At 41.4% G+C, this 24,128-nt stretch overlaps 1 protein-coding gene and 1 non-coding gene across 2 annotated transcripts; both read left to right on the top strand.

The window, feature by feature from the left end:
* The first annotated feature begins 11,532 nt into the window (after positions 1–11,532).
* trnaf-gaa (transfer RNA phenylalanine (anticodon GAA)) lies at positions 11,533–11,605 on the top strand. Its single transcript has one exon. It is a non-coding gene; the product is annotated as a tRNA-Phe (tRNA).
* A 1,648-nt stretch (positions 11,606–13,253) lies between these two features.
* On the top strand, positions 13,254–16,699 carry LOC131349734 (origin recognition complex subunit 4-like). The gene is made up of 6 exons (XM_058385309.1): positions 13,254–14,252; positions 14,385–14,475; positions 14,596–14,671; positions 14,757–14,857; positions 16,005–16,190; positions 16,307–16,699. The coding sequence occupies exons 1-6, from the start codon at positions 14,074–14,076 to the stop codon at positions 16,505–16,507; spliced, it is 834 nt and encodes a 277-aa protein (XP_058241292.1). The 5' UTR covers positions 13,254–14,073; the 3' UTR covers positions 16,508–16,699.
* Positions 16,700–24,128: the final 7,429 nt, after the last annotated feature.

Genomic DNA, 24,128 nt, shown 5'->3' with positions numbered 1-24,128 from the left:
ATCCTGAGCTCCACAACCTCACTGTCCTTTTAGCTCCTTCCAGCCATGATCACAACATATCTTCCTCTTCTTCTCCCTCACTTTGACTCCAGGGGAAATCTTGTGTCTTGTTAGCTCTCTGAGAAGGTGCTGCGAAGGCAGAAAGCAGAAGAACCCAAGTGGTTGATGAAACTTCGCCAGCTGCTGCCAGACAATACAGAACATTGTAGCCCTTCTGATGAACAGAAAGAGTCCAGCTTTAAATCTGAGCAACATCTGGAGTTCGACCCTTCAGTTCACAGTACATTACAATCCTCACAGACTATTGTTAACATTTCTAAATCACTTAGCAAGGTATCTACACTGCCGAGTAGCTAGTGAAGGATTCGTATCATTTTCTATTCAGACTCTTATATTTACTCCAGATGTTCATATTCAGAGCAACATTGAGACAGGATGGATTACTAACTGAATTACTGTATGTGTGTGTGTCGGTCTACACTGGAGTCCGTAAGGCAGATAAACGAATGAATGATGATTCACCAGTGGCCAGTGGTTCTGTTCTGGGGAACCTGATGGTCAGCCCTCCAGATGATGATGATTCATCAATGTCCAGTGGCCTGTGGTTCTGTCCTGGGGAACCTGATGGTCTGTCCTCCAGATGTTGAATCACCATTGGCCTGTGGTTCTGTCCTGGTGAGCGTGATGGTCTGCTCTCCAGATGTAGATGGATGAAGTTCATCACTCAGGCAAAACCAAAGCCCATTACTCTCCTCATCACCTGTACAGACTGTTCATTTAGATTTTATCTGAGGAGATTTTGTGATATTAGAGTTTCAGTATAGTTTGTAAACTCTCCTCATCACCTTTACATTTAGATTTTATTTGATAAGATTTTGTTATCAGTGCTATAGTTATTAATGCAGTCATAAATGTTAAGGTTTTTTTTTTTTTTACTATAAAACATCACTGGCAAGTACACAGACTAAACATTATGTATTATGAAAAGTGATGTCTATAATATTTACATTATTATTATTACACCTGACATCACGTGTACATCACCTGACATTGGATATTGAGTTCTTTGAACTGAGAACTGAAGTTCAGATCAAAATTGTTGAGAATAATCAAAACAATTCTAATATGTAAGTTTATTCCTACCGTTCCTATCCTATCACGCCTCAGCTAGCGTACTTCACATCACTTATGCTGCCTCACCTTACCTGCATCACCCGGCCTGCATCACCCAGCCTGCCCCACTCAGCCCAGCTCACACAGCTTGCCCCATATGGCTAACCCCCCCCGACCTGCCCTGCTCTGCCTGTCCACGTAGTCTGCCCTGGCCCTGCCTGGCCCGTCCGGCCCGCCCCGCCTGCCTACCTAGCCCGGCGGCCTCTGCTCACCGCTCACCAGACCTGTGCATGCTAGTTATCCCTGCTAGGGAGATATTTGTACAGGTGGGGTGTAGATAGGTAGAGATTTGTGTAGGTGGGGTGTAGATAGGTAGAGATTTGTGTAGGTTGGGTGTAGATGGGTAGAGATTTGTGTAGGTGGGGTGTAGATGGGTAGAGATTTGTGTAGGTGGGGTGTAGATGGGTAGAGATTTGTGTAGGTGGGGTGTAGATGGGTAGAGATTTGTGTAGGTGGGGTGTAGATGGGTAGAGATTTGTGTAGGTGGGGTGTAGATGGGTAGAGATTTGTGTAGGTTGGGTGTAGATGGGTAGAGATTTGTGTAGGTGGGGTGTAGATGGGTAGAGATTTGTGTAGGTGGGGTGTAGATGGGTAGAGATTTGTGTAGGTTGGGTGTAGATGGGTAGAGATTTGTGTAGGTGGGGTGTAGATGGGTAGAGATTTGTGTAGGTTGGGTGTAGATGGGTAGAGATTTGTGTAGGTGGGGTGTAGATGGGTAGAGATTTGTGTAGGTGGGGTGTAGATGGGTAGAGATTTGTGTAGGTGGGTGCGTGCATACACAACTGTGTAGGCATGATTAGGTGGGGTGTAGATTGGTAGATATTTGTGTAGGTGGGGTGTAGATTGGTAGATATTTGTGTAGGTGGGGTATTTGTGTGTAGATGAGCAGGTGTGTAGGTTAGTATGTGTGTGTAAGTGGTCTGTTAGTGAGCAGGTAGGTGGACAGTTGTGTAGGTCAGTATATGTGTGTAGGTGGTCTGTCAGTGAGCAGGTAGGTGGACAGTTGTGCAGGTCAGTATGTGTGTGTAGGTGGTCTGTCAGTGAGCAGGTAGGTGGACAGTTGTGCAGGTCAGTATGTGTGTGTAGGTGGTCTGTCAGTGAGCAGGTAGGTGGACAGTTGTGCAGGTCAGTATGTGTGTGTAGGTGGTCTGTCAGTGAGCAGGTTGGTGGACAGTTGTTCAGGTCAGTAGGTGTGTGTAGGTGGTCTGTCAGTGAGCAGGTTGGTGGGCAGTTGTTCAGGTCAGTAGGTTGAGTTTCAGGTGTTTAGGTGTGAAGTAGAGCTGCACGATTCTGGACCAAATGAGAAATACATCGTAATTTTAAAAATATTTTTATGAATAAATAAAACGTTTTTTTAGAATATAAATCACGCTTTTCTATTTCTTTGAACTTTTAGTGGTTTAGAAACCCTGCACCTTAAATTACCAAACGTAAACAAAACAGAAAAAATGCTCTTGGCTTTAATTAAATTTAAACAAATATAAACAAATGACTACCAGGTTTTTCATGAGAAATAAATAAAAATCTCAATTTTGTCATAAAGATATTCATATAAAATAGAAGAAGCCCTCAAAATGTAATATGAAGAGGCGCTTCTTATTTCACTTTTGTAGTAATGAATAGAATTTATTAAAAAAACACAAATAATTAATATTAATGAATTTATTTTAATTATTTAAATAGAATTTATTACTTATAAAAAGTAAAATCATCTTAATAATCTGTAATAAGAATAATAAAATAATAATCTTATTTTTATCTTATTAGTTTTAATCATTTTATGTTTATTGTATTATTTTATCTTATTTTTAAGCCTTTTAGTAAATTAAATTAGACATTATTTTAATCAAAATAGATTTTAAATCATAATTTTTACTCACATGTGAAAGACAGTGTGAAGGTTTGTAACAGCATCGGTTTAGTGTCATTCAGTTAGTCATTTATTGACGCTCCCCTGCGCTGAATAACGTCGCTTTTATTAACGTTAGTGTGGTCTGTAATGTTTCAGGTGATTAAACAGGTTGGTGGTGTTACCCTTTAGTGTAGAAACCGTGACTAAACATTGCTTGTAATGCAGCGTAATCTAGTTTAAAACCGAAAAAATAGACGATACTTGGGAACGCTCCTCTCTCCTCGTTACACTTCTCTCATTTCCATGAAAATAGATTTAGCTGAACTGTAGTAAAGTAGGATTAAGATGGTGTGGAATCGTGATGGCCGTTTGTTAAGGAGTAATCGTGCAGCTCTAGTTCCTAGTTAGGTGTGTGTTCAGGTCGGTGGATTCAGCGGGGTGAGAGGGTGCAGTAGACTGGGCGGGACTGGGTAGGCCGGGAGGGGGTGGTCATGTTTAGGTAGGTGGAGGGGCAGGGAACGTAGTGTGCGTGACAGGCGGGGCCCACCGGAGGGCGGGCACGCTTGATCGGTCTGGAGAGGGTGGGCGGTGGTGTCGTACAGTGGCCAGGAGGCGGGCGATGGAGTGGGCTGTGTTTCGGAGCAGGTGGGGTAGGGCAGGGCTGCGTGTTACAGGCTGACGGGGTGGGCGGGAGGGGAAGCCTATTGGGGTAGCTGCGTGGGCTGGGCTGACTGGGGCCGGTGGGTGTATGAGGCCTGGTGGTGCAGGTGGGTGTGGCAGAATGTGGTGGTCAGTATGCAGTTAGGTGGGTAAGAAGGAAGGTAGGTAGTTTTGATGAACCTCCTTTCAACCACGAAAGGCACCAAATTGTTTAAAAAGAAACAGATTCTTTTGCACAGTCCATTCTGTGACGAGTGGTCAATCCCACCATGGGTCAGACACCCAGGTCTAAAGTGGGACAACCTTTAACCTTTAAGGGACTTGCCAGTTTTGTTTAAGTTAATGTTTTTTCATTCATTTTTATTATTATTACTACAACAGTGGAACCTCGGCATACAAATTTAATTCAGAAATAATGTAAATGTAGATAATCCGTTCCAGCCTCCCAAAAATCTACAACTTAGCCGGCGTTCGGTTCGTTCGTATGTTGAAAATGCTTCATATGCCGATGCTAATTTCTTCCAAAATTTCAATTCTTAAGGAGAAAATTTGAAGACGGGATTTTTATGTCGAGGTTCCACTGTATTATTATTATTATTATTATTATTATTATTATTATTATTATTTTATAATCATTTGTTTTTTAAACATAATATCTGCTGTATGGCCATCCATAAGGACTATGGAGCCTTGCTCCTGTTCTTTTTGTGTTTTTTTTTATTCTAAGATGTAAATGTTATATTAAATCACGGTCACGTATACCTTGGCTAGGTATTGTTCTAAGTGTCCCAAATGTCCCAAATGGTCGGGCGATACTAAATGGTAATCACGGTCACGTATACCCTTTGTTCAGGGACGGTTCTTGATGTCTTGCTGCCGCTCCCAGACTAATAATTGATTGGATTAAGTGTTCTAAATGTTTGGTTCTTAAAAAGAAACATTATGATAAGTTTGCCTAGTGGAATGGAGCCATAACCAGTGTGCATGAGGTGAAGTTTCGATGACGGGTAAGATTCTCTGAGGGCCGAAGGAGGATAACCCACTGCAGGGCTTCACCGCCACTGGGCACCTGCCCGAAATGGGAGGTGTAATCTGTGTAAAGGAAGTGTTGTGATGCTTCAGGGCCAAAAGCATCAAAGGGGGGACTGTAAGAAACTACAGACTGCCTCAACCCAGATTCCACTCCACAGTACACATCTGAAAGAGCTCATTCCCAAAAAGGCTTACATATCATATAGAAATATCTTTGATTCAAATCAGTTTATCTATTTGGTTATCTTTGATGACCATATAAGGACATCCGGCTAGACGACAGTATCATCCAGCCATTTGGGGAATACTCAGTTCTTACACTAATTTACATTTAAAGTGAAACTCATTTAAATTACACACGGGAAACACTGTATAAAAGGTTATAGCAGGATTTGTCCTGCGTTCTTTTTGACTCCGATGAACCCAAAGTACCTTATGTATTTTGTCACTGCGATGCTGCAATAAAATTCTACGTTAAGATCTTCAATGCCCTCATCATTTTATTTTTCTTACACCACTTAGGGGTGTACTCACTTTTGTTGCCAGCAGTTTAGACATTAATGGCTGTGTGTTGAGTTATTTTGAGGGGACAGCAAATTTACACTGTTATACAGGCTGTACACTCACTACTTTACACTGTAGCAGAGTGGCATTACTTCAGTGTTGTCACATGAAAAGATATAATAAAATATTTACAACAATGTGAGGGGTGTACTGTGAGATACTGTATGTATATATACACTATATTGCCAAAAGTATTCGCTCACCCATCCAAATAATCAGAATCAGGTGTTCCAGTCACTTCCATGGCCACAGGTGTATAAAGTCAAGCACCTAGGCATGCAGACTGTTTTTATAACCATTTGTGAAAGAATGGGTCGCTCTCAGGAGCTCAGTGAATTCCAGCGTGGAACTGTGATAGGATGCCACCTGTGCAACAAATCCAGTCGTGAAATTTCCTCGCTCCTAAATATTCCACAGTCAACTGTCAGCTGTATTATAAAAACGTGGAAGTGTTTGGGAACGACAGCAACTCAGCCACGAAGTGGTAGGCCACGTAAACTGACGGAGCGGGGTCAGCGGATGCTGAGGCACATAGTGCAAAGAGGTTGCCAACTTTCTGCAGAGTCAATCGCTACAGACCTCCAAACTTCATGTGGCCTTCAGATTAGCTCAAGAACAGTGCGCAGAGAGCTTCATGGAATGGGTTTCCATGGCCGAGCAGCTGCATCCAAGCCATGCATCACCTAGTGCAATGCAAAGCGTCGGATGCAGTGGTGTAAAGCATGCCGCCACTGGACTCTAGAGCAGTGGAGACACGTTCTCTGGAGTGACGAATCGCGCTTCTCCATCTGGCAATCTGATGGACGAGTCTGGGTTTGGCGGTTGCCAGGAGAACGGTACTTGTCTGACTGCATTATGCCAAGTGTAAAGTTTGGTGGAGGGGGGATTATGGTGTGGGGTTGTTTTTCAGGAGCTGGGCTTGGCCCCTTAGTTCCAGTGAAAGGAACTCTGAATGCTTCAGCATACCAAGACATTTTGGACAATTCCATGCTCCCAACTTTGTGGGAACAGTTTGGAGCTGGCCCCTTCCTCTTCCAACATGACTGTGCACCAGTGCACAAAGCAAGGTCCATAAAGACATGGATGACAGAGTCTGGTGTGGATGAACTTGACTGGCCTGCACAGAGTCCTGACCTCAACCCGATAGAACACCTTTGGGATGAATTAGAGCAGAGACTGAGAGCCAGGCCTTCGCGTCCAACATCAGTGTGTGACCTCACAAATGCGCTTCTGGAAGAATGGTAAAAAATTCCCATAAACACACTCCTAAACCTTGTGGACAGCCTTCCCAGAAGAGCTGAAGCTGTTATAGCTGCAAAGGGTGGACCGACGTCATATTGAACCCTATGGATTAGGAATGGGATGTCACTTAAGTTCATATGCGAGTCAAGGCAGGTGAGCAAATACTTTTGGCAATATAGTGTATCTACTGGTTTCCTGTCAGGGTTGTGGACTGTTTTCTGGCCACTAGAGACCCCCACTGCCTTTTTGTTGGTTTCCAGTCTGTCATTATGTCTAATAGGTGTCACTTGTGCTTTGTTTAGGTTTGTGTATTTAAGTCACGTGCTTGATTCACAAGTAAGGGATGAATAATTATTTCAAATAATGGCTCTATAATTTATCGCTTGTTATAATACTACTTCAAAACACATCAAATAAATAAATAAATAATACAATGCAGATATTATATTTCTCTGATCCACCAGTGTGTCTCCACATCCTTATTTGACAAGAAAAAAGGCCATTATATATTTACACCACACTGTCTGGGAGCCAAAGTCAAAACATTGCATGCAAAGGACTGGCTTACATGGAAATCTGGTGACCAGTTAGAAGGGAAGATGCTTCCCTTCTTCATAATCTTCATGAATGTGTCCTTTGAGTGGTACAAATCATGGACTGGCTGCGTTCATATTCTATTCAGTTCAATTCAATTAAATTTTTTTTTGTATAGCACTTTTAACAATGAACATTGTCTCAAAGCAGATTTACAGAACATAAGAAACAAAAAACATAGTGTAAAAAGTCCTAGATGTTAGACAAAATCATCCCTAGTGAGTAAGACTGTGGAGACATGTGGCAAGGAAAAACTCCCTTAGATGGTATGAGGAAGAAACCTTGGGAGGAACCAGACTCTAAAGGGAACCCATCTTCATTTGGGTGACACCGGAGAGTGTGATTATAAATTATTCTAATCACCGAAGAGTGTGATATGAACAATGTCCTTTCTGCAGTTATGTACAGTCTACAGTGTGATGTAGAATGTTAGTGTGTATTAATTAGGAGGTTGTTGTCGTCCTCAAAGTCCACATAGGGCTGGCAGCGTTGCTTTGATATACCCAAATCCTCACGAAGCAGAATCCAGCTGAGGTTCAGGATCCTCGCAGGGTTGGCCTCTGTCTACTGGAGCTGGCACAATCGCCTCGGGATGGGTAAAAAAAGGAACATGTGGAAAGGAATTAGCATTCGTAATATTAGCAGGACTAGATGATAATGTGCATTTGATCAGATGTACTGGAGTACAAGGTTATTGGGTGTGTTATGTGTATGCCAGGCTAAAGAGATATGTCTTTAATCTACTTTTAAATTGGGAGAATGTGTCTGAGCCCCAAACACTGTCAGGAAGACTACTCCAAAATTTGGGAGCTGAATACGAAAATGCTCTACCTTCTTTTGTAGATTTTAATATTCTGGGAACTACCAGAAGTCCAGAGTTTTGTGATCTTGAAGAGCGTGGTGGATTGTAGCATGTCAGAAGACTGGTTAGATACGTGGGAGCTAAACCATTTAGAGCCTTGTATGTAAGTAGTGCTAGTTTGTAATCAATTCTAGACTTAACAGGTAGCCAGTGCAGGGATAATAATATTGGGGTTTTATGATCATATTTTCTTGATCTGGTAAGAACTCTGGCAGCTGCATTCTTCAAACTTGTTTATTGAAGATGCAGGACAACCACCTAGTAATGCATTACAATAGTCCAGTCTGGAGGTCATGAATGCATGAACTAGCTTTTCTGCATCAGATACAGATAAAATGTTCCTAAGCTTGACAATATTTCTAAGGTGGAAGGCTGTTTTAGTAATAGTGGAAATATGATTTCAAAGGACAAGTTGCTGTCTAATATTACGCCCAGGTCTCTCACTGCTGAGCTAGCCATAACAGTACATCCTTCTAAATGCAAGCTAAATTCTAATGGAGGGTAATGTAACTTCAAACAGGCTTCTTCAAGGTGAGTTGTTTTATTATGGTTTGACATAATAGGCTTGCTTAGTCATATCCATGGTCTCTGCTATTTGTGTCCCTAAATTAGTGTTAGAGTGAATGAGTGCAAAGGTTACTGTGAAGACAGAAGAGAGAAAGGAGAAATGTGAAAAGAACTCCACACAAATCTCATGCTTACTCTCCCCATCTGGGAAGCATCCGATCTTGAATGGGAAAAAACATGTATTGTGGAGCTGCATCTGTAATATGTATATAAAATGGGACATTGATATATTGTAGAAAGTATTCAAAACCGTTTGTTTCCTTGTTTTTTAATAGGTTACACCCTTATTCTGAAATTAAATAAATTCTCCAAAAAACACCATAACAAAAAGTATAGTTTTTCACATACTGTATGAGTGTAACTTATAAGTATATGTTTTGTAACTGTTTCACATTTCTCTTCATTCCTCCTCCCAGTCCCTGCTATGTACAAACATCCCACTGTGTTATTAGGGGTTACAACCGGCCAGATGATGAGCAGTGCCTTGTTTCCTCCAGAGGTATGAATATCAGTACCTATAAATGTCATCTACACCTCTTAGTTCATTAGTAGCTGCTGAGAATATGCTGCTTGTAAGGTTGTGACTGAAATGTTGTGCGGTCTGTGTCTTATTATTTTGCATGTTTATATTTGCAGCCTGGCTAGCTAAGCATTTAACTCACTGGTTCGTGTGAGTTTTCCTTCACATCAGGACAATTGTATATAAAGAGTTCCCAGTATCTTAAACTCTAAGGGTGAATAAAGTGTTGTTGTTGTTGCTTGTAGATTGAACTAAATGTAAAAGAAGACATGATAGAAGACTGGTGATAAACCAAGCTAAACATGTGGTGTTAAAAATATAGCTTAGGTACATGTGATTTCCACTGATCTCACTGATTTTCTCTGATCTGCTGAGACACAGATCTGAGTATTTTCATCATCTTTGAAGGGCCCTGTGACTTAAATACACAAACCTAAACAAAGCACAGGGGACACCTATTAGACATAATGACAGAGACTGGAAACCAACAAAAAGGCAGTGGGGGTCTCTAGTGGCCAGAAAACAGTCCACAACCCTGACAGGAAACCAGTAGATATCAGTTTATATTCCTTTTTCATCATAAAATGGACATAATAAAGCGTCCAAAAGTCATAATGGACAAATCAATGTGTATAAATTACACCACAATATGGATTTTAATTAAAACGCTCAAGAGAAACATTATTACAGACTTTTGCATAACAGCTAGATAGACTTTTATTTGATAATTATGTGCAGTATTGACATTAAAATTTATACTTGATTTGGATTGGTCAGAAGGTGTTCAGCATGGCCCTGATAGCAGTTCAGGTTTCAAATCAAATCTCTCTTTTTTAAGAATGTCCTCTTTCTGATTATTGTTTCTCTAAAAACAGTTAAATCAAAGTATTTGGCAAACTCCAATCATTTAACCCTCCTGTTATCTTCAGGTCAATTTGACCCGCTGTAAAAAGTACTCAAAAATGAGGTATAATTTTATATAAATGAGATTTATAATACCAAATATTTAAAAAAAAGTGCAAAATATATGTTAATGTGTTGGAAACAACCTTTATCTGAAGGTACTTCAAGAATTTGATCTAGATGGGATTTTTGTGGAAGATTCGAAAAGTTGGGAAATGAGTTTTTAACAAAGTTTTGGAACTGAAAATATCTAAAAACATGAACGGAAGGGGGAATTTTTGTGTTAGAAAAGCTAGGAAAAATAATATCAATGTAGATATCATTGACAATTGTACAAATAATTGCCGGACAATGGAATTACTGTTAGGAAAACGTGAGATGGCAGTAAGAGGACCACACAGTAGTGCAGCTGGTCAGGATGGTGAGACTGGGGAGCAAGAACCCTCTTCAACACTGACTCAATCTGGGACCCAATCACAGAGTCTGAAATGACTCTGAAACCAGAACAGTGTAGATTGTATATTTGTCGCCCAGTTGTAAAATAAGAAATTTTGAAGGGCAGTTTGGTTTTTAAAGTATTTCCCTGGGGATTCTGGCTGATCATTTGTTCCAAATAAAAGATGAGATGTGTTGGTTTGAAGTCTTAGATAGAAAGTTTTAGATATAAAAATTGGAACACACTGAAATAAATACAGAAATCTAGGCAAAATGTTCATCTTTACTGAGTTTAAACAACCAGCCAGAGAAATGGGGAGAGCTGACCAGCGAGCAAAATCATTCTGAGATTTTGTGAACTGTACCAGCTCTCCCAATTGTTCAGTATGAATGGCAATTGCTAAGGGTTCAATTACCAATGCAAAAAGCAAAGGTGAAAGCTGGGGGCAGTACGGTGGCCTAGTGGTTAGCACTGTTACCTCACAACAAGAAGATCCTGGATTCACATCCTGGGTTTAAACAGGCAGGGGTCATTCTGTGTGGAGTTTGCATGTTCTCCCTGTGCTAGTGTGGGTTTACTCTGGTTTCCTCCCTACTCTTGGTATTACTTCTGTGTTTTCTTTTGTTTGTGGAGATGTTTGTGTCTTCTGTCTAGGAAGAAGCCTATTTGGTTCCCCCAGTCTACTTGGTGCCATGCCCTGCCTGGTCAGCTGACTCCATGCAACCTATAAGAAGACTCCTTCATCACTTCCTGCCTTCAGCCTTGTGCTCACTTGCTTCACCCTTTTGCTCACTTGAAAGCCCTTTACCCCTTAACTGCTCAGCTGTGTAAATGTGAGTTGCTCTGGATAAAAGTATCTGATAAATCTTGTAAATGTAAATGCTACTGTTTGTTTGCAGTCAAATAAATCTGTAGATGCCCTAGTTAACACGATACTTATGTAGCAGTTCCAATCAGTACAATGAAGTACATCTTGCTTTCTGCTGGACAGGACCTTCTGTCTATGCCCTTAAGGAAAAAGCTCTACCGCTTTCTGAAGAAGTTTGCCTCGCCGGTCTGGACGTGGTGCGCAGTCGTGCCGACAAAAACCTGATCACTCACACATACAGGAGAGGCCTGGTAGAGGTGCCGAAATAGCTCAGTTGGGAGAGCGTTAGACTGAAGATCTAAAGGTCCCTGGTTCAATCCCGGGTTTCGGCAGCTGGAGGCAGTGTAGTCAACCTGCGCAGTTCTGCAACTTATGCCTCAGACTTGAAAACAGCAAAACGTGGAAATGGTGCAGGATAAAGGTCTGAAAGCCCCCTGGTCTGAGACGAGAGCAAAAAAACTAGGATGCTACAGAACTCTTAGGTTCTCGTTGAATGCTTAGCCTGCACCCTTCAGTTTACGTGACCGCATGCCTCAATACCTGCCTACAAATCATTGAAAGGTAGCCTCCTAGCCTGCACGCCATTAGAAAACCCCTGCTTTTGACAAGGCTCCTTGGAAGCGTTGCCCCCTGACGAGGTGGCCGAGAGGTTAAGGCGATGGACTGCTAATCCTGTAAGCTGTAAGTTCATATGAACAAGCCACCTCAACAGGAGGTGGAGGATATGGACAGCCAATCCACATTTCAACTCTTTGGAGGCGTGGGTTCAAATCCCACCGCTGCCAGGGTGGCCTTTTGTTCTAAATATTCTCCTAGTGCATGTTCCCGCTCAGTGCTTAATTAGTAAATGAATAATTTCCGGAACAAAACTAGCAGTCTCTCGCCGCTGTGACAAAACGGTGGTAGCGCAATTATAAAGATTATAAAGATTCGTTGCTGAATGGTCTCATGTATTATATTATTCTGTTCCATATCCATGCCAATCATGAATTTAAAAAAATAAATTCTCTCTCTCTCTCTCTCTCTCTCTCTCTCTCTCTCTCTCTCTCTATATATATATATATATATATATATGTATATATATATAATGAGTAAAACCATCATGGCTTCTCTATTGTTAGCAAAACATCTTGAGGCACCTCATCCTCTGCAACACCGCAACCATTTAAGGGCAGTTGTGGTAAAGAGAACTTTAAATATCTCTTATGAATTTAATATTAATTTCAAATTTCCTAAATGTTGATATTTTGCTTTATGATTTGTTTCATTGTAGACAATCAGCAAGTGTGAAAAAAAGCTTTAGCAAAGGTTAGGGTGACAAAGTTCAGGGAAAAATTCTACAGAAACCCAGAACTGCTGGAGGAGTACAGAAGAGGGAGGTTAGGAGAGAGAGAGAGAGAGAGAGAGGTTAGGTTTGGAGATGTTACAGCAGGTGTAATTAGCAATAAACACCCTACAGTGTTAGGAAATGTACATGAGAGTATACACACACACACACACACACACACAACCCTTTAGCCACTACTATAACAGGACTTTGGTGCTGGACTGAGTGGACTGTTCATACTGGGGGAAATTCCCGCCACACTAAGGCATGGAGGTCGTGTGATTCTTAAAGTGACAGCAGCCTAATAAATTTGCTGCACAATTTTGTTATAATTTAGTAATTTAATTACATAATAAATAAACAGTTATTTGTTCTTCTGTTAGTAATTTGTTTGTTTTTTTTATTTTCTTTTTTACTTTACTTTTCAATTCATTTCAAAGACTAAAATTAAGCTCTACCCCACCCCACAACTTCAGGCCCAGTATAGAACACACACACACACACACACACACACACACACACACACTCACACACACACACACACACAGAGTAAGCATCAATTCTATACTATATGATGATGTATACATAAAATGTTTTTCCCCATGTTATGAGACTAATTTAATGTAATGCTTTCTTTCCGCTTCCAGGAATCAAAAACGAAAACAAACTGGAAAAATAAAGAAAACTGAAGAGCTGACTAAGAAGCAACATGAAAAGAAAAAAAGACAGTGGTCAGTTATTTTTTAGTGCCATGGTAAAATGCTTCATGTTTTTTAGGTAAACGTTGAAATGTTGTCCTGTTTATTCCTGTTTTAATGTTTTTCTTATACAAGGTATAAGAAAAAGTATACAAGGCTCAGTATAAATCTCAGACTAGTATACTTATTATCATTACCCAAATAATTAACCTCATTACTGAAACCTATATATCATTACTGAAACTCATGATTATTAGATGTTAATTTAATTAATAGAGATATAGTACTTTGATGTTAAATGCATGTGCAGAATCTTAAAATGATGTTCTCTCAGGTTTGTCACGTCATTCTGAAAAAATGTCAGGTTTCTTCAAAATATAAAGAAAAAATGTTTGTAAATTGTGGACGGTGTTGCGGTAATGAGAGAAATCAGTCAAAATTTAAAAAACTGTTAAATTAAAAATAAATATTATTTCAGAACTTGAAGTAACTGTGCATGACTATTAATAATCCATTTTTAAAACTGTGAAAATGTATTTGCTTTTCTATCAGTGTTAATGTTTTCACAGTGTTGCAGTAATGAGATTTTTTAGGACTTATTTTGGAAATTATGTTCAAAAAGGTGTTAAATGGTAAGTAAAAGTTTTTAAATTAATGTTCACAAACACTCCAGACTTTGTTGCTAATGTCTAAAAAAAAAAAGTTAATTTAAGCATTTTTAAAATTTTCATGTTTGAAATTTTTAAAACCAAGATTTCGTGAGAATCACCCAGATATGTGTGTAAATGTTTGTAGAGGAAGTGTTGGAGTATGCTGTAAAAACATCGATTTTAAAGTACTATCCGCTGTCGTCTGCACTCTGCATGCTAATCTTTGTTTTAAAATTGTTCTTCTGATGTCTGAAGGTCCAGAGAGTGCTGAGGGTAAACCCATGGGCTTGGAATCGAAGTACAAGTGGGTTTTTAGAACAGAATGCACTCTTTATATGAGGTGTCTGCTAAGACCTATATTTTGTAAAGGTGTATGATGTATTCTGTGTGTGTGTGTGTGTGTGTGTATGATGTATTCTGTGTGTGTGTGTGTTAGGCACCTGTTGGAGCTGTTAAGGAGGACAGCGGTTCACGGTGAGAGTAACTCTTTGCATATCATCGGTCCATGTGGATCTGTTAAAACCATGGTACGAAGCTGTCTGTGTGCTACTTCTATTAGGTTAGGATACACACATGTACTTTACACTAAGCTGTTGTGTGTGTGTGTGTGTATGTGTGTGTGTGTGTGTGTGTGTGTGTGTGTGTAGCTGCTACGTTGTGCTCTGAGAGAGCTGCTGGACTTGCAGGAGGTGAAGATGAATGTCCTGCAGGTTCACCTGAGCAGTGAGTGTTGTGTAAAAGAGCGTGTGTTTAAAAGAGGCTGCTGGTTTAAGTCACGGCTCCGTTCATGGCCGCGTGTCTCGTGCAGGTCTGCTGCAGATGGACGACCGGATCGCTCTGAGAGAGATCACACGCCAGCTTCAACTGGAGAACGTCGTAGGAGACAAAGTGTTGGTGAGTGTGTTCCAGTATTCCTGGAATTCTCGAGTCGTGTATACAGCTGGGACGTTACAGGAGCGGCAACATCACATGATTCAAAAGAAGTGAATGTGAGAGAAACTTGGGAGTGATATTACTGTAACTGATAACCCAGTCTGTCTGTCTGTGCACCTGTCTGTCTGTCTGTCTGTCTACCTACCTACCTACCTGTCTTTCTTCCTGTCTGTCAGCCTGCCTGCCTACCTACCTGTCTGTCTGTCTTCTTGCCTGCCTGTCTGTCTGTCTTCTTGCCTGCCTGTCTTTCTTCCTGTCTGTCTTCCTGCCTGCCTACCTGTTTGTCTGTCTGTCTTCCTGTCTGCCTGTCCGTGCACCTGCCTGTCTGTCTTTCTGTCTGTCTTCCTGCCTGCCTTCCTGTCTGTCTGCCTGCCTGTCTTCCTGTCTGTCTGCCTGTCTGCCTACCTGTCTGTCTATCTTCCTGCCTGTCTTCCTGTCTGTCTGCCTGTCTGCCTACCTGTCTGTCTATCTTCCTGCCTGTCTGTCTGTCTGCCATTACCTGTTTGCCTGTCTTCCTGCCTGTCTTCCTTCCTTTCTTTCTTCCTGCCTGTCTGCCTTCTTGCCTGCCTGTCTTCCTGCCTGCCTACCTGCCTGTCTGTCTTCTTCCCTGCCTGCCTGTCTGTGCACCTGTCTGTCTGCCTGCCTACCTACCTACCTGTTTGTCTGTCTTCTTGCCTGCCTGCCTGTCTGTGCACCTGTCTGTCTGCCTGCCTGCCTGCCTGCCTGCCTACCTGTCTGTCTGTCTGTCTGTCTTCCTTCTTGGCTGTCTTCCTTTCTGTCTGTCTTCCTGCCTGCCTACCTGTTTGTCTGTCTGTCTTCCTGTCTGCCTGTCTGTGCACCTGCCTGTCTAACTGTTTTTCTGTCTGTCTTCCTGCCTGCCTGTCTGTCTGCCCACCTGTCTGTCTATCTTCCCTCCTGTCTGCCTTCTTGCCTGCCTGTCTTCCTGTTTGCCTACCTGTCTGTCTGTCTGTCTTCCTACCTGTCTGCCTGTCTGTCTGACTACCTGGCTGTCTGTATGCCTACCTATCTGTCTGTTTCTCTGTTTGTCTGCCTGCCTACCTCTCTGCCTACCCGCCTGCCCACATGCCTGCCTATCTGACTGCCCGTCTATCTGCCTGTCTACATGTCTGTCTTCCTCCCTGTCTGTCTGTCTGCAGGTGATAAAAGCAGCAGTCAGCCAGTGTTCTTCATCCTGGAAGAGTTTGATCTGTTTGCTCATCATAAGAACCAGACGCTGCTGTACAACCTGCTGGATGTTTCTCAGTCTGCTCAGGCTCCTGTAGCTGTGGTGGGACTCACCTGCAGACTAGTATGTACACACACACACACACACACACACACACACACACACTTAATATACCTGTCACCAAAAAACGCTGCATGTTTATAAAATCTCTGTATTTTTTTCCTGTTTGTTTATTCCAGGACGTTCTTGAGCTCTTGGAAAAGTGTGAGAAGTCTCGTTTTTCCCACAGACAGAGTCACCTGTTGAGTTCTCTGACTTTCCGTCAGTATCGAGACGCCTTTCGGTCCGAGCTCACGCTGCAGGATGACTTCCCCGACAGCAAGTTCTCTCAAGAGTGGAACCTCTGCGTCTCGGTACGACACACCGCATCACGAACCTGAACTGAAGTGTTACACTGCTCACATGTGAACATACACACTGCTGGAGGAAGCTCACGTGTTTTCCTCGATTGTACATAGCACGTGTTCTCTCTCCTCGTCTTCCTCACCACTGATGATGATGATGATGATGAGGGAGTAATTATAATGATCCAATTCTAACCATGACAACCATGATTTGACCAAGCATGACCAATTAGAGTAAAATAAAAATATCTAATGGCTTAATATATATATATATATATATATATATATATATATATATATATATATATATATATACAGGTGCAAAGTTGATTTATTTCAGTAATTCAATTCAACAAGTGAAACTGCTGTATTATATAGAGCCATTACACACAGACTGATATATCTCAAGTGTTTATTTCTTTTAATTTGGACGATTATGGCTTACAGCTAATGAAAACCCAAACTTCAGTATCTCAGAAAATTTAAATATTGTGAAAAAGTTCAATATTGGAGACTCATGGTGTCGCACTCTAATCAGCTAATTAACTTAAAATACCTGCAAAGGTTTCCTGAGCCTTTAAATGTCTCTCAGTCTGGTCCAGTAGGCTACACAGTCATGGGGAAGACTGCTGACTTGACAGACATCCAGAAGACGGTCATTGAGACCCTGCACATGGAGGGTAAGACACAAAAGGTCATTGCTGAAGAAGCTGGATGTTCACAGAGTGCTGTGTCCAAGCACGTTAATAAAATTTTAATGGAAAGAAAGTGTGATAGAAAAGGTGCAGAAACAACAGGGATAACCGCAGCCTTGAGAGGATTGTGAAACGAAGCCCCTTCAAGAATCTGGGGGAGATTCACAAGGAGTGGACTGCAGCTGGAGTCAGTCGCATTCCTTGTGTCAAGCCAGTCCTGAACCAGAGACGATATCAGAGGTGTCTTACCTGGGCTAAGGACAAAAAGGACTGGACTGTTGCTCTGTGGGCCAAAGTCCTCTTTTCAGATGAAAATAAATTTTCCATTTCATTTGGAAATCAAGATCCCAGACTTTGAAGGAAGAGAGGAGAGGCAAAAAATCCAAAGTTGCTTGAGGTCCAGTGTAAAGTTTGGGGAGTGGTTTGGGGAGCCGTATCATCTGCTGGTGTTGGTCCACTGTGTTTTATCAGGTCCACAGTCATCTACCAGGAGGTTTTAGAGCACTTCATGCTTCATTCTGCTGACCAGCTTTATGGAGATGCTGATTTCATTTTCCAGCAGGACTTGGCACCTGCCCACACTGCCAAAAGTACTAATATCTGGTTTAAGGAGCATGGTGTCCATGTGCTTGATTGGCCAGCAAACCCTGTGAAATCCCATAGAAATCCCATAGAGAATCAATGGGGTACTGTGAAGAGGAAGATGCGAGACACCAGACCCAACAACGCAGAAGAGCTGAAGGACGCTATCAGAGCAACCTGGGCTTCCATAACACCTCAGCAGTGCCACAGACTGACCGTCTCCATGCCACGCCGCATTGCTGCAGTAATTCATGCAAAGGGAACTCCGACCAAGTATTGAGTGCTGTACATGTTCATACTTTTCAGTAGTCCAACATTTCTGTGTTGAAAATCATTTTTTTAATTAGCTTTTTATTGGTGTAATATTCTAGTTTTCTGAATTTTGGGTTTTCATTAGATGCAAGCCATAATCATCAAAATTTAAAAAAATTAAACACTTAAAATATATAAAAAATATATCAGTCTGTGTGTAATGAATCTATATAATATAGAGTTTCACTTGTTGAATTGAATTACTGAAATAAAGCAACTTTTCGATGATATTCTAATTTATTCAGATACACCTGTGTATATATGGTGGGGGGGACAAAATCTCTGCTGCCCTCTAGTGGACAACTCTGAACATATCCATGACGACCACGATTTGACCAAGCAGGAGTAAAATAAAAATATATAAAGGCTAAAAATATACATTATAGAAATATAACATACATATAATAATAAAAATGCTTTTTATTACAAAAGTACAGCTTTTGTATAAATATATAATCACTGCCCGATGCCTGTGGGTCATTATACACAGAATCGAACTGAGCAATTATTTTCTTTACCCGTGTCACGAAAACTGAAGGACGTCATAGTACGGGTTTTTAAACTGTGGTCAGCCCTGAATAGGGGACAATGTCATTTATTTGTTGCTGCTGTTTCTTCTTCTTCTGGTGTCCTTATCCATGAGAGACAGAGAGAGAGAAAGAGAGAGACTTTGACTTTTACAATCCTTTTATTTACACATAAGTCACATAATATGTGGTAAAATCAGGGTGACTCAGTAATTCAATAAATACATTTTAAAATATTTCAATAAATTAAGTTAAGACACATCAGTGAATGGTGGATTTAGTTTAGCTCTGGTGCAAAGCAGGGTTTCTCTTCTGCTACAGAGCACAGAGCATTAGCATGACACCACACTGTCTCAAACATCTTCACATCATTCATCTTTCTGTAGAAATTAAAATCAATTAAAATTCTTGATTTAACAAGTCTGAGGAAAATTCTCTTTGCATCAGTCTGTGTTTTGTGCAAACACAGGTATATCGCCATTTTTGCCTGACCAAATATAAAATTGATCATTTGAAACTGTTCCTCCTGACGTACTTAAAACATACTGAGAGAGAGACAGAGAAAAAGATCTTTATGTGGTGGGTATGAGAACCCTGATTTGGCTGATGTGATAATTATAGCATCATTACAAATAATACAGTCTATCTGTGTAAACTGTGTGTGACGGATAAAAAGTGCAGCTTTGTTCCAGAGCTACAGTATCCTATAGTAATGTTGTAAATGCTTGATTCTGATTGGTCAGATTCATTCGTTAATAAAAAGGGTGTGGCTGGTGATATGTTGAAGCTTTTCATGAGGAAATGTGTAATATATTTGGAAGGAGTCTCCAGTTTTAGTGTTTTTCTAATAAGGTTTGTTTGTATTATTTTCAGTAACAGGATATGTTTTAGATTTTGGTCTAAAACTTTAAGAGCAAAAAATCAAGAGTTTGGTGAGATCATGATCCTTTATAACTGGAATAATGTGGATAATTTGCTTCGGTGATGTTCCACGATATTGGATGCAACTCAACAACAAAAGATGTTCATTAATTAGTAAAAAAATCTACACCAATTACCCATAACATCATGACCACCTGCCTAATATTGTTTTGGTCATCCTTTTGCTGCCAAAACAGCCCTGACCCGTCAAGGCATGGACTCTACTAGATCCCTGAAGGTGTGCTGTGGTATCTGGCACCAAGATGTTAGCAGCAGATCCTTTAAAGGAGAAGTTCACTTCCAGAACAAAAATCTACTGATAATTTCCTCACCCCCTGGTCATCCAAGATGTTCATGTCTTTCTTTCTTCATTAAAGAAATGATGTTTTTTTAAGAAAAGATTTCAGATTTTTCTCCATATAGTGACCTTCAATGGTGTCCTGGAGTTTGACCTTCCAAAATGCAGTTTAAATGCAGCTTGAAAGAGTAGTGTTTACGTTAGGTTAATATCTATGCATTGAAAATATAGTCAGTGAATGTTTTTTGGGGATTAATTGCAGCTCAGCCTCTTTCCTGTCCAGGCCTATACAGTGTTTCTATATTAATATTAAAAGCCATTTTGAATTGGATTCATTATTGGGGTTTGGAACTTAACTGTTTAATGTTAACTGCTTACATGATGTCATGAGGTCATGTGACCAACTGGCATCATGTAGAATTCTGAATTCTGTTCTGAACATCACCTGACGACATACATAGCAACCATCCTCAGACCACCTTTAGCTATTGACAGAGAAACAGTGCCCCTTGTGTAGCAGCGATTTTACACCATTTAGCAGCATTTTTACAGCATTTAGCAGCGGTTTCACTGAGTTTAGCAGTATTTTACAGCGTTTAGCAGCATTTCACCACTTTTAACTGTTTCATACAATGGCTGCACTGTTTGTGAAAGATCTTCACCCTGAAGTATCAGAGGTGATACTTTCTAATAGATTTAGACCTGCAGGACACGTCCAATCTGTCCACATTTGCAGGGACAGGAAGACCGTATCCTCTTGGATACGCGTATGTCAACTTTTGCTATCGAGATGACGGTAAAACAAACCTTTTCTTTTTTCTACACTGTTTCTTACCTGTTTTTGCAGCAGATTTAAGGCTACATGTGTAACTTCTGTAGTATTTTATAGTTTTACTATATGGATATGGTCATGTTTTAAATGGTACTAAAAAGATATGAAAAGATATTTGGATGAGTTATATATAGACTATAATAGACTTTAATTAAAAATGAATGGTTTATTTCTGTTCCCTCAGCTGAGAGAGCCATCGATATGTTCAATTTTGAAATCCTCCTGGAGAGACCCATGCGTGTCATGTGGTCTAACTGGGAACCCACCGCCAAGCCCATCAAGGGAGGGAACATATTCATCAGGAACCTTGATTGGTCCATTGACTGCACCTCCCTGTTTGACACTTTCTCTGTGTTCGGGAGGATCGTGTCATGCAAGGTTCGAGCTTTGAGCTGTTATATATGAATATATATATATGAATAGCTGAATATCTGAGTTTCATGATTAGTGTGTTGTTGTGTGTTGACACGCTGTGTTTCTCCTGCAGGTTGTGGAATCAAAAGGTTATGGGTACGTTCAGTACGAGTCAGCGGAGGCGGCGGAACGGCTGAACGGAAAACTCCTGAACGACCGCCAAGTGTAAGTCACATGTAAATTAGTGTCTTTTTACCAGCCAGGGTTCAAATGTCAGGATTTTTTACATTCCTTTTTAAACTAATTGCATTGAACTCTTTATATTGTCGAAACAGAGATTTGTTTGGTCTTATGAGGGTATTTCAGTCAACATCTGGTGGTAATTTTGCTGTCGAGGACATAACTTTTAACAGCAGGGTTTAGATTCTAAGTGCAGCTTCTCTGTTGTGTTACAGCACCATCGAGTACTTCAGGTCTTGGGAGGAGCCCAAGGTGGAGGTGTGCAGGGCCGAGGAGCCCAAGGTGGAGGCACGCAGGGCCGAGGAGCCCAAGGTGGAGGCACACAAGGCTGAGGAGCCCAAGGTCGAGGCACACAAGGCTGAGGAGCCCAAGGTCGAGGCACGCAGGGCCGAGGAGCCCAAGGTGGAGGCACACAAGGCTGAGGAGCCCAAGGTCGAGGCACACAAGGCTGAGGAGCCCAAGGTCGAGGCACGCAGGGCCGAGGAGCCCAAGGTGGAGGCACACAAGGCTGAGGAGCCCAAGGTCGAGGCACGCAAATTTATCAAGAAGATTGACCACACCATCCACAGAAAGTGCCTGCGTAGAGCCCCACCATTACTGTACAATGTACCACCAAAACTGCGCCAACCAGTGCTGCCTCCCTGGTTCGAAAGGAGCACCCTTAAGACACCTTGCACAAAGGACACTGTCCAAAGCACCAAGGCATCTGCCTCAGAGGACATCAGCCAGATTGTCTACACTGCTGCCTCACAGATGGTCCAAGCCGCTGGATCCCCTGCCCCAGTAAACAATGTGGAAGCTGTTGAAACTGCTGGCCCAGAGAACTCTGAGGAATCTGTTGAGACAGCTGCCTCAGAGGGATCTGTGGAAGCAGTGAAGACAGTGGCCTCAGATGACAGGGTGGAAGCAGTAGAAGCAACTGCACCAGTGGAAGCTACTGAGACAGCTGCCCCAGAGGAAACTCTGGAAGCTGTCTCAGAAATCAGAGTTCCGGCTCCACTTCAGGTCCAAAACACAACAAAAAGCACACACACACAACAATAACAATATTCTGCATGCTTAATATTACATGCTAAAGATAGTGTATGAAGGATTATGGTACTAATCTAATTGTGTGATTATTATATTGTGTAGTAATATTATTATTATTATTATTATTATTAATAATAATAATAATAATAATATCCTGTGTTCCCAGGATGTACCTAAATTTCCACCACCCCAGAAGAGGCTGACGATCTATATGTTAGAGTTAGCAGATTTAGATGACCAGATCACGATGGCCTGTGAATTTCACACACACACACACACACACACACACATCCGGCTCGTATACACTCCTGCTCTCCAGCTTAGCATTTTATTCCACTTTTATCATCACATGTCCACTGAAAACATCTACAAACTCCTGCTTTCAACTGCATTTGTTTTTAGTACTTGATATCAGTTCATAGAGAGTCTGAGCCCCACCACCCATGCTACCTGATCAGATGCCTCTGTTTCTGTTCTCTCTCGCTCTTTCACACACCTCACACACTTTCTCTCTCTCTTTGCAGATGATTACTTGCTTCCACTGGTAGCAGAAATCCACCCTGCTGATGCAAAACAAATCACTCTGATGCTTGTGCAAGGAGAAAACAATTTCAAGATCATGAACATGATTAGTGATCCCGAGCACTTGCAAGCCAAGGTAAGTGTACACACACACACACACACACACACACACACACACAGTCAAGAAATATACATTCAAGCAACATGGCAAGTGTTTCATATCAGATTCGTAAATATCTTTGACATGTTAGCTTTGGTCATTTGGAAAACAAAGCCCCACCCACTACTCCCTCAGTCCTCATGTGTGTGTGTGTGTGTGTGTGTGTACGTTTGTAGGTGGATAAAATGGACACCTTACTGCGGGCAAGAGAAGCTGGTGTCAAGCTGGTGAGGATCTTTAATTAAAATTTCTGATATTGATTCATATTTAAATGGATCATTACAAAGGCGGACAGACAGACAGATACTAGTGAGGATAGATGGTGACATAATGAAGTTAGTGCCTCCACAGGAGCAGTCTGACACTTTCACGGTTGGCAAAAGGCAAGCTGTCAAGAACAAAGACAACAAATCACCTAAATTTATTGTAACTGCAGGTATAAATGAACTGCAACACTCAGGGTTTCATAAATTTGGGGCAGAAGTGTAATGCCTACCTCAGGAACGAAGTTCTTCATTAGGCAGGGAGGCAACATGGGCTGGCAGAGTTTCTGAGGAATATAAAACTGCATCCTCTGCATTCTCTGACAAGCAAGGAAACCATGACCTCATTCACGGAGCCGAACCCCCTAGAGCGGCCGTTCTCTATCATCACCTTTATGTTTTTGATTATTCCAAACTGCACAAAGAACAAGCGCGGACCCTCATAACCCAGGTTCTCATCCACGTTCTTAACGTAGAGATTCAGACCCTGGAGCAGAAGAGGCAGAGTTAGCATTCCTTTTGTGTGTGTGTGTACACATGTGTTTACCTGCTCAGTCTTCTGACTGAGCCCAGTCTGCCTCTCTACACTTGTCTGCCCTTATCCCACATCCAGCTTCTTGTGCACCTCTGCCTCACGATGATTGAAGGATTTGAAGTGCTCTATGGTGCTGTAACACAACAAACGTTGCTCTTAGAGTCTTTATCTAAACCCTGCTGTTAGAATGACATCTTTGCCAGCAAAATTACACCAGGAATTTGACTGAAACGCTCTCATAAAATCAAACAGAACCCTCTGTTTCAACAGTATATGGAGTTCAATAAACATCAAATGCAATTAGTTAAAGCACAAAAAAACCTGACACTTTAACCCTGGCTGGTAAAAACATACAATTTTACACATGGCTTACACTTTGCAGTT

The sequence above is a fragment of the Hemibagrus wyckioides genome, unplaced genomic scaffold (assembly GCF_019097595.1).
Source record: "Hemibagrus wyckioides isolate EC202008001 unplaced genomic scaffold, SWU_Hwy_1.0 Contig10, whole genome shotgun sequence".
In the NCBI taxonomy this organism is placed as follows: domain Eukaryota; kingdom Metazoa; phylum Chordata; class Actinopteri; order Siluriformes; family Bagridae; genus Hemibagrus; species Hemibagrus wyckioides.
The sequence above is the reverse complement of the archived record's forward strand: the minus strand, read 5'-3'. Positions and strand labels throughout refer to the sequence as shown.

What these genes read in the sequence shown, in the direction of transcription:
- LOC131349734 (XM_058385309.1), top strand. Translation starts at nt 14,074, where the DNA reads ATGTGTGTAAATGTTTGTAGAGGAAGTGTTGGAGTATGCTGTAAAAAC. An exon ending in GGCTTGGAATCGAAGTACAA is followed by an intron (nt 14,253 to 14,384) that starts GTGGGTTTTTAG and finishes TGTGTGTGTTAG; the next exon opens with GCACCTGTTGGAGCTGTTAA. An exon ending in GTGGATCTGTTAAAACCATG is followed by an intron (nt 14,476 to 14,595) that starts GTACGAAGCTGT and finishes GTGTGTGTGTAG; the next exon opens with CTGCTACGTTGTGCTCTGAG.